Source organism: Tiliqua scincoides, chromosome 5, assembly GCF_035046505.1.
Source record: "Tiliqua scincoides isolate rTilSci1 chromosome 5, rTilSci1.hap2, whole genome shotgun sequence".
NCBI lineage: Eukaryota > Metazoa > Chordata > Lepidosauria > Squamata > Scincidae > Tiliqua > Tiliqua scincoides.
In genome coordinates this window covers 103,940,732-103,951,801 of record NC_089825.1, presented here as the reverse complement: position 1 = coordinate 103,951,801, position 11,070 = coordinate 103,940,732, and the positions used below count along the sequence as shown (strand labels likewise).

Genomic DNA, 11,070 nt, shown 5'->3' with positions numbered 1-11,070 from the left:
TAAATGTCCTTATTATCTGTAATTCTCAGCTGGCCTCCTTTCATGTCATAATTGAAGGCATCATGATGTTTACCACCCACAGAAAGGTGGGGAGGGATGGGGAGGGGAAATGGAATGAGCTAAGGATCAGTTTAACACGAATGATGTTCTGTCTAGGTCATCAGCACTGGACACACTGAAATGAAGAACCAATCAACCGTGATGGAGTTCATACTGGTAGGGCTAACCAATTCCCCTAAACTCCAGACACAACTCTTTTGGCTATTTTTACTCATCTATGCTATGGCCCTGTTTGGAAACTTACTTCTTGTCCTGGCCATATGTACTTACAAGAAACTCCACACCCCCATGTACTTCCTGCTCATCAATCTGTCTGTTGTAAATGTGTTCTCTATCTCAGTTACGACCCCCAAACTTCTCCAGATCCTTTTGACCCGCCGAAAGGCCATCTCCTTTTATGGCTGCATCGCGCAAGTGTTTTTCTTTATATGGGCTTTATCAACAGAACTTCTCATCCTTGCATTTATGGCTTTTGACCGCTATGCCGCCATCTGCCACCCTTTGCAGTACACAATGATCATGAGGAAGGAGGTGTGTGTCAAAACCGCAGCAGGACTGTGGACTGCAGGAATGGTTCACTCCGCTATTGAGATTATAATTGTGCTTCAGTTATCCTTCTGCAACTCCAACATCATCAACCATTACTACTGTGATCTTCTACCAGTTGTAAAGCTTTCCTGCACAGACAGTAGCATGAGTGTGAGAACGACCTTTGCAGGGGATACAATCTTTGGGATTGGGAGCTGTGCATTCACAGTAATGTCCTACTCGTTTATCCTGAGAGCTATCTGCAGAATCTGTTCCACTGAAGGCAAGAAGAAAGCTTTTTCAACGTGTTCCTCCCATATTATTGTACTAACTTTTTACTTTTCCACAGTTATCTACACATATTTTAGGTCTAGCTCTGCCTCCTCACTTGAGAGGGACAAAGTCATTTCTCTTTTTTTTTCAGTGATCACCCCAGTTCTCAACCCAGTTATCTATTCCCTGAGAAACAAAGATGTTATAGAAGCACTCAAAAAGCTAATGGGAAGAGCCAAAGTGCTTCAGAAGTCATAACAGTGACCTTCCCAAATATGTAGATCTATACAATAACTACTACAACAACAACAAAAATCAAAACTGGAGTTAGTTCACTGACAAAGGCTACAATCCTAACTACACTTTCCTGAGAGTAAGCACCATTGAACAAAATAGAACTTACTTCTGAGTAGACCTGGTTAGGATTGTGTCCAAAGGCTGCAATCCTATACATGCTCACCTCCATGGACCTGCATAGGATTGTGCTGAAAAATATAGGTAGCAGCAAAGTGGTGATTGTCAGTTGATGTGCAAGTACTGTACATTACAGGCTCTGGAGCATTAAATAAATTGAATGAGCATAGGGCCCTAGTTCTACACTGCAGCACTGCTGGGCCCCACCACCAGGTTAGATCGTCTATTCAACCTGCAGAGGTCCTCCTTCCTTCTCTCTCCTGCCAGCAGCTTCTCCAGCCATTACAGCAATACCTTGGTCCTCAGCAGGTCTTGGGGTTGGCAGCCAATCTCCAGTGTCTCCAGCAGTCTCTGTACCAGCAATACTCAGAAGTTCAGTCAGTTAGTCCATTGGTCAGTCAACAGGTTCAGTAGTTCATCAGCTAGTCCATTAGTTCCTCAGTCCATTAATCCATCAGTTTAACACTCGCTCACTCTTTCTTTCTCCAAGCTTTCCTCCTACTACCCACACCCCTTTTCCATCCTGCAGGTGCTGCTTTTAACCCCAGGGCCTTTCTGCCTCCGAGTGGCTGCAACTGTGTAGCACACTCACTGGAATCTAAGGCCCTGGTGTTAACCCCATGCTTGCCTGCCAGAGCAAGGGGCCACTGTTGACACCATACTCTATCTCCTTGAGGGATCTTGCACATTTCCATTACACCTATGTACTGCAATATCTCTTTGTGGCTGTGACTAATTGTACTATTACAGTATTTTTTAACGCCTTATGTGATTATCTTTGGCTTATATTCCAACAATGTCAGTCTTGACTAAACACTATTGTTATCAATGACATGAGTTTGACATGATTGACCAACAGCCCAATCATATCCCCCATTTTAGGACAGTGGGATAGCCTTCCACTGGCTTAAAAGGTCTAGGAACACGCACACAGAGCACACTGCAGCCTGTCCAGTTCAAGCAGCCACTATAAAGCTTCAGAGCTGCACCGCTGCAACCGCTGGACCACGTCAGTGCTCATGAGTTGGTGTGTGTGTGGGTGTTTCATGGGCAGGGAAGAAGAGGCAGGAAGCAGGGACCAGGCTGGAGGGAACTGGGCCAGAAGGTGCAAACCCACACACCATATCCTATCCCTCTCATTTTAGCTCACCTCCTTATAGAGCTGGCATAAGCCTGAGGAGACCCATATGTGGGCCCTGGAGGTAAGGAAACAAAAAAATCACTTGCCCTCTGATTGCTCCTCCCACCCCCACCATTGGAGGTAGCACACACATCAATGGTGTGGCTGCATCTGTGCCAATGGTGGGGGATAGCTTTCAGCTTTCATAACTCAATTGCAATGGGGCTTATTCATTACTACCTGTCTTTACAAACCCTATTTGTAAGTTACTGTGAGACTTCTTTGTATTAATTGGTATGTTAATCATTAAAACAATGTACTCCTCATTAAAACAACTTGTCAAATATAGTATAGTTAAAAAAAAACAACAAAACTTTTGCACAGCCGAAGAAGAGGAAAGGAGACTCTCTGAGGGGCAACTGGCCTACACCGTATCCAGCACAGGTTTTGAATGACCCAGGGTGCAACCCGGAGTAAGAGAATTTCAGTGCCCTTACCCCAAGCAATGCCACAGGCAGCCCGGTAGGGCTATTCAGATCTGTTCCTGCAATTTCGAAGGCACAAATTCAAGCAGCCTATGTACTCACCCTGTTCCCTCACCACTCCATGAACTGACCCAGCCTTCTCCTGAGTAGCTACAATGTGCTTTACATCATGTTCGTGACACTCAGGAGCCAGCACAAGGAACTTGGGCCAGCTTAGGGAAGCATTAGGATTGCGCTGAATTCAATAAAACTTACTGATACATAAATGTTATAATTATTCCTGTTCCTGTTATTGATTAGAAAGGAAAATATGTAATCAGTTTAATGGCATTACTGAGCAGTGTGCAACATAATCCTATCTTGTGCTGGAACAGGCAGGCCAGGAGGCCTGCGCTGTATCCAGCGCAAGATAGGGGCCCAAAGTGACTCAGATGGAGGTAAGGTGAAACTCTTCCTCTTACCCCTGGGGTAAGCCACTGCAGCCCCAATGGGTCTCTGTGGACTTGTGTCACCTCTGGAGGAGTGGAGTGGCCACTTTGCTCTCCTTGGGAATGGGGGCAAGAAACTGGCATATCTGCTGGGTCCCAACCCCACCTCCTCCTACCCACCCGCCCTCGCCCTTTGCCTGCCCTCCCCCCACCCCGGAACACCTCCCTCCCACCTCCTGATCTCAGCCGACGCAAGGCTCCCCTATGAAGTTGGTGCAGAGGCTGGATTAAACCTCCAATGGCCAGCACACATCCCTGCACTGGCCCAGCTGACTCCCGAGGAGGCACAAACATGCTTTACGGCACGTTTGTCACCCTCTTGGGCCGGTGTAAGGGACTTGCGCCAACCCCGGGAGCTCCTAGGATTGTGCCCTTAGTAACTAAACTAAGGGCACAATCCTGCCCTTCACTTGGGCTGGCACAACTCCCTTGCACCGGCCCAGGAGGGTTGCAAATGTACTGTAAGGCACGTTTGCACCTCCTCTGGAGTAAGCTGCATCGGTGCATGAAGGTGTATTGAAACATGGAGGCTGAATCCAGCCTCTGCGGCAGCTTCCGCACCAAGACTTGTGTCAGCCCAGCTGGGCAGATGCAAGCCTCTGGGGTGGGCAGTCTGGAGAGGCAGGAGGGAGGTGTTCCTGGGCGCAGGGAGGGCAGGCGGTGCATGGGAGGCGAGGCTGGGATCCAGCACATATGGTGGATCCCAACCCCTCTTCCTGAGGAGAATGGAGCCTCTTCAAGCTGCTCCAGTCTCCTCAGACTCGTGTCATCTCAGGAGGTGGTGCAAGTCTGAGGAGATTCATAGGGGAGAAGGCACCTTACCCAGAGGTAAGGGGAAATGTTTCCCCTTGCCTCTGGCTAAGCCACCTTGGGCCCTATCCTGTGCTGGATACAGTGCAAACCTCTTGGCTTGCCTGTTCCAGTTCAGGGTAGGATTGCGTCCTAAGTTCCTATTAATAAACAGTTCCTGTTTCAATACTGAGCAGTCATAATCCTTACTACTATAAACATAACATCACCATTATGTTTTCCCCCTAATGTTAACATGCAAATAGCTGGACGACAGTATATAATTTTAAGGTATATTATAAAAATTTTATTGGTTCGTGTGATTTTGACATACTTCTATAGTACTCAGAAATTCACACTATTTATACCATAAACTCATGCTCAGGCAGCTGAATCCTATTGGGCCACTTCACTGGTGGAACATGCATTCCACCAGTAGTGACAGCTGAAAAGCAGCTATAAAGCATGTTCTAGCAACACATTGAGTAGTGTGCTTCTGGGGTGCCATTGGGAAGGCAGTGAGGCTGCATGAGGGGTAGATCTACCAGCGGTGGCATGTGCTAGACTCTATCCCCTCTGGCAACAGCCTCCCCACCTCTGTTCTCACCTCGGACTTGTGCCACCAGAATCACTGGCGCAGGTCCAGAGAAACCAGTTGGTCATATTAGCATGTATCAGAGAGAGAAAATATCAGAGCCCTAGAATATGTGAATTCCCTTCCTGATGATATCTCTAAGGTCTTTCTCCCAGCGGCATCACCAACTGTATAAAGAAAGGTTTCAAAAATGGTTACTTGTGATCATCTGCAATCGGACAAATGAAACGTCAATTTGCTCTAGTGTTTTCCAGCTTCCAAATGTCATATCTGAAATAATTTAAAAGCATAAGGAGGAAAAATTCCAGCAAGAATAAAGCAAGGAAAAAAAAATAGGAATGAAGGTGAGTTATCCGACTCTTCATTTTCCTGTGCTCCAGTGTCATTTTTGCACCTGCAGGACCCAAGAACTAGCTAGCAGGGTTCTACAGAAGCTTCATCAGAAACTAAAACTGGAGATAAAACTTTTGTTTGAATCATCATCATAGAGCTGAACACAAGAATTAAGAGTGAGAAAAATTGAGGAAATTAAGATAGGAAGAGCAACTATTCCTATCCAACTTGGACTGTCTGCTATGTACTGTTTGCTTCTATTGCTTTTTCCTTCAAAATTGTCAGCTCATTTGAGACAGAAAACTATTTTTCTTTCATTTTATTTCTTTTGCTTTAGAAACGTCTTCATAATTTCTTTCTGTTTAAAAACTAGTTGAAACTACTACTTATTACTACTTTTATTACTGCTTTCTTTATTACTACTACTACTACTGGTTGGGCATCCCTTATCTGAAATGCTTGGGGACCCAATCCTATCCAATTTTCCAGTGCCAGTGCTGCTGTGCCAATGGGGTATGCACTGCAGTCACAGATGTCTCCTCAAGGTATGGGAACATTTGTTCCCTTATCTCAGGGCTGCATTGTGGCTGCACCTGTGCTGGAAAATTCAGTAGGACTGGGCCCTGGGACCAGAAATGTTTTGGATATCAGATTTTTCCAAATTTCAGAATACTTGCATATACACAATGAGAGATCTTGGGGATGGGGCCCAAATCTAAACACAAAATTCATTTACGTTTCATATACCCCCTAAACGCATAGCCTAAAAGTAATTTTATACAATATTTTTAATTTGTGCATAAATGCTCAACCTGCACTACGGGCCCAATCCTACCCAACTTTCCAGCACCGGTGCAGCCCATATCAATGCATATCAATGCCCATATCAATGCATATCAATGCAGCCCATACCAAATGTTCCCATACCTTGAGGAGGCCTCTGTGACTGCACCCCCAACACAGGAAGCAGTGCATACCCCATTGGCATAGCAGCACCAGGACTGGAAAATTGGATAGGATTGGGCCTGAATACTACTACTACTACTACTACTACTACTACTACTACTAATAATAATAATAATAATAACAACAACAACAACAACAATAACTACACTGAGGAATTTCAGCATCCAAATAGCTAAACATCTAGCACATAATACACCAGATTTCACTGTAGTGGGAAAAACGAGCTGGATTATAGATGTGGAAACACCTGGAGATGTGTGAATTGAGGAAAAAAAACATGAAAAAGTAACTAAGTACAAAGATCTTCAGATTGTGGTGGAATCACTCTGGCAAAGAAAAGGCAAAAACTGTAAAGATAGTAGTAGGTGCTTAAGGTCCATACTGGAAAAACTTGGGAAAACACATGAACGCCTTAAGTGTACATAAAATTACTACATATTATGAGCTAACAAAGGGTCTCATATTTAGAAAATGCCAGCCACCACCAGACAAACTGTGATTAACAGTAACAATAGGTAGGTGTGTCAAAACACACACCTATCTAAAACTGGAACCTAACATTGGAAAGGGAACCTAATATTGGTCAAACCAGCTCTGAGTCAGTCCACAAAGTGAGACTGAAATTGTGCTATATGTTGGAAGCACCTCCTCATTCCTAATAAGGAAAGGTAAATGTAAGTGGTTGTTAAATGATGAGGCTTTCACCAACATTTGCAACATAGTCAGTGGTACACGGTGTATTAATGTACGGCAATGTTGGCAAACTGAATAATGTAAAAGATGTGAAGATCCTTCTGGGACTTGTTTTCGAGAGATTTGTTTGTCTATGCTTAAGATTACTCAGACGTTTGTCTGTGGAAGGAATCCTGAAATTCATTTCAATTTCATTTTTCTGAAGTGCTGGTACCACTCCTGATAATCAAATGTATGGGCCACCAGGCGTTAACCACCTTTTTATTTTGGGGTGTATGTGTACATGTCTTCAGGAGATGATCCAGAATCCTGTTTCCTTGTGAGTTTGGGCAGATGAGTGAGAGAGGGAAGTTATCTGCCTTCATCATTGACTTAATGCAATATAATTTACCTGTCTAGGTCACCAACATGGGGCACTTTGAACTGAAGAACCACACAGTAAGGGACTTCATACTGGTTGGTCTGACCAATTCCACTGGATTACAGTCACTACTTTCTGGAATATTTACCTTTTTCTATGCCTTGGCCCTATGCGGAAATGTTCTCCTCATCATTGCTATATGCACTTGCAGGAAACTCCACACTCCTATGTACTTCCTGCTCATCAATTTGTCCATAGTCAACATAGTGACCATCTCAGCTACGACTCCCAAAATGCTCCAGGCTCATTTCACCCACAGAAAGACCATCTCGTTTTATGGCTGCATTACCCAGCTATTTCTCGTCTTGTGGTCAGTAGTAACTGAACTTCTGATTCTCACATTTATGGCTTTTGACCGCTACGCTGCTATCTGCCACCCTTTGCGGTACACAATGATCATGAGGAAAGAGGTGTGTGTTGGGATCGTGGCAGGAATGTGGGTTACTGGACTGGTGAATGCTGCAGTAAACACTAGACTGACACTGCAGCTGTCCTTCTGCAATTCCAACATCATCAGTCATTTCTTTTGTGATTTGCCCCCACTTTTAAAGCTCTCCTGCTCTGACACCAGCCTGAATGAGACAATGGCTGTTATAGCAGATGTGGTCTTTGTGATGTGCACTTGTGGACTAACCCTAACATCATATTGTTTTATCTTGAGAAGTATTTGTAGAATCCGTTCCACGGAAGGGAAGAAGAAAGCTTTCTCAACGTGTTCCTCCCATCTCACTGTGGTCACTTTTTACTTTTCCGCAATTATCTACACATATATCAGGCCCACCTCCGCTTACTCTGTGGACAAAGACAAGTTGGTGGGTCTCCTGTACGTGGTGGTAACCCCAGTGGTTAATCCAATAATATATTCGCTGAGAAATAAAGATGTGAAAGAAGCACTCAAGACAGTCATTGGGAGAGGTCGACTTGTCCAAAGACCACAAAGTTAAGCTATAAAAATGTCTAGATCATGGTTCTGAAACAGGAACTATTCAGTTGTTGGCTACAGCAAACTGATGAAAGTTGGTTGATGAACAGTAAGAGTTAGTTTATATGGTATCTTGTGCTTAGGATTTTTATTTATTTATTTATGTCCCACCTTTCCCAAGCCGAAGCAAATGCCCAAGGTAGCTTACAAAACTCCATAGTAGAGCACCAATAAGTTTTTATAATAATTTTTCTACAGGCAGCTTCTCTTTCAGATGCAATCTTTCATGGTGTGGTTCTCACACCTGGCATCAGGGTATGCCTTTGGAGTTTCCAGCAGCTGCAGTTTCAGGCTGGCTAAACTGTAAACAGAGTTCTCTTGGCTCTGTTGTCTCATGACAGCTTTTTTAGCTTTCAGTCTCCCATCCAAAATTCAACCAGGACAGCTCCTGCTTAGCATTCTTCAGGCATCTTTTCACTCAACCACTAGACCACACCTGCTGTGAATTAATTAACTAATTGTCAAATGTATACATCAGGGGTTCCAAAACTGGTGGGTAGTGACCCACCAGGGGATCTGGAAAAAGGCTATTCCCCCTTAAGGGCAGTGACCAAGAATTTGGCAGCAACACAGTTGCCAGGATCGCGCTGGATTTTTTCTAACTTACCTTGGGGTCACTATGGCTCTCCAGAGAGTCTGGGGAGCCTGCAACCCTCTCTGCAGCCCAAAGTAAAAAAGGGAAAAAAATTTATGGTTTTGCAGCAAAACTTCTGATTTCACATTGCTATCTCCTCTCCCTCCCCAACTGCCCATGGAAAGACTTACAGGGTTCTCTGAATAGGACGTTGAGAAACCCTGGCATGCATAATGTACCATGTGTGTTATGAAGTGCTCCTATAACATAGCATAAATAATAGCATTTTGGGGAACAAAATGTTCATGTCAGTGCAATCCAACTGAAGTCTTCCACCAGTGAAGCAATATAACTGGCATTAAGTCAAAGAAAAAAAGGAGGAACAGGGAAAGGGAATAGGGTTCTGGTGCATGGACTCCACTCTCTCCCTCTATCCACACCTGCCCTCACCCTCCCTGCCCACAACACACTTCCTCTGCTGTTTTAGTGGGAGTTGCTGAGCCTGGGCTCCAGGGAGGACATGGCTCTGATACCACCTCCACTGCTTTGTGGTGGTGGTGGCGGCTCAGAGTGGCCCAGTAGTGGTGCAATCCTTGTCCCATCACTAAGCCTTTTGCAACAGTTCAATGATCGTGGCTGTCCACTCTCCGCAATGCTGTCATGACAGGACCAGACACCTGAGCTGTACATAATTCTGTGTTTTTGTGATGAGTTGCTGACATTATCCTTTTTCATCTTTGGATAATTTCTTTAATACAGTTTGGATTTCCTGACACTTCCATAAGATCTAAGCTACAGTAGGTACATTAAATCCCAGAGAAAAGGAAAAGTTCCACTTCGGGACTTCCCATCCTAAGGTTTTGGTTTCATATTCAATGGTCATAATGTCTAGAGGCTATTACTTTCCCATGGGGTGGGGGCAATGTGGCTTCCCCATTGGGTGGGGGCAAATTTTCTTCATTTTCCTAATATATGGGATGTAAAGAGACAAAGCCTATGCATCCCTGGCAATTATCTACTATTCAAGTGGCATCACTACTCATCCGGTCCCTTACACAAAGTGTACTGTACCACTAAACACATAAGTGCATGTTTCAACATGGGTGATATGCATGGCAAACATTTATTAAAATTCCGTTGCTGCAAACCTTAACAGAAGGAATCCTGCAACTCAAGGAGTATAAGCATCCTTTAGATTATTGATAGTGCTTTTGTATTTATCAATTATCAATAAAACGTTTGCTTCTTCCATTGATTTGCTTATTACTTATTCTTAATCTAAAATAGCTATTGCCCTCTGGCAATAGAGGTATGTTCTTATGGAGGTAATAACCTTCCTAAAACAGGGGTCAGTAATTTTGCTTCCCCTTGGAGCCCACCTGTGAAACAAAGGACATTTTTTGCATTGGTGCTCTTGCTTCCACCCACTGGAATCTAGATGAGAAGCAGCCCAGTCCTCTCCAGGATTGGACTGCTGGGGGCAGGGCTTCACAGCAGTGGATGAGTCCCTGACAGTTGCCACACAATGCTCAATCAGCTTTTGTGAGGACTGCACCAACTCTAATGCCACCTGCCAGACCAGATAAGGCAGCAGTGGGCCTATATATGTATATGTATATGTATATGAGATGAGTGGGATGGCCAATATGCTCAGCTTCATCGCCTCAGATCAGATATAATGATCTATGAGTGGCTTAACTAATAGGCAGTTCAGTATTTTTCTAGAAAAATACTGAACATCAGGGGTTCCTATCGAAACTCACTCTCACAGTAGAGCCTGCAGAATGAGGAGGCATAACAATCCACTTTACTTTCCATACCAGGGACCAGGCAGGCTCAAGGTTAAACTGTATAAAGTTTTTTTAGAAGTCCAACAAAAGAAAAAGGGGATAACAAAGTCAAATGAACAAGAAGAGAAAATAAGAATTGAACTTGGTCAAAAAAGGGATGCAACCTGCAAATATACTAATCACCAGCAGATGGCAGTGAAGCACTGTGAAATCTCAGGCATGCATTGGAACTGAGAGCTGCTAACTTGAAGGAGTTTAGAATGGGCTTGACCTGCAAAGAGACAAGAGAAACCAGGAGGGCAGGAGGTCTGGTCTAGAGGGTTGAGCCTCCATTTGCTTGAATACAACATCCGAAGGTCGCCAGTTCGAGGCCACCGGCACTGTGCAACCTTGAAGAGCTGACAAGCTGAGCCGAGCTATTCCATCTGCTCTGAGTGTGGGAGGATGGAGGCCAGAATGTGCCACCAGATCAAGAATGAAACATCTGAATGTTGTGGTTTCTTGAAAGATAGAAACCTTCTTTCAAATTGTAAAAATCCCTATGGGGATTTAAAAATTG

The 11,070-nt window shown here is 44.3% G+C and overlaps 2 protein-coding genes across 2 annotated transcripts; both read left to right on the top strand.

Annotated features, from left to right (window-relative positions):
- Nucleotides 1-201: 201 nt before the first annotated feature.
- On the top strand, nt 202-1,119 carry LOC136652790 (olfactory receptor 5F1-like). Its single transcript, XM_066629712.1, has one exon. The coding sequence runs from the start codon at nt 202-204 to the stop codon at nt 1,117-1,119; it is 918 nt and encodes a 305-aa protein (XP_066485809.1).
- A 6,033-nt stretch (nt 1,120-7,152) lies between these two features.
- Nucleotides 7,153-8,109, top strand: LOC136652789 (olfactory receptor 13G1-like). Its single transcript, XM_066629711.1, has one exon. The coding sequence runs from the start codon at nt 7,153-7,155 to the stop codon at nt 8,107-8,109; it is 957 nt and encodes a 318-aa protein (XP_066485808.1).
- Nucleotides 8,110-11,070: the final 2,961 nt, after the last annotated feature.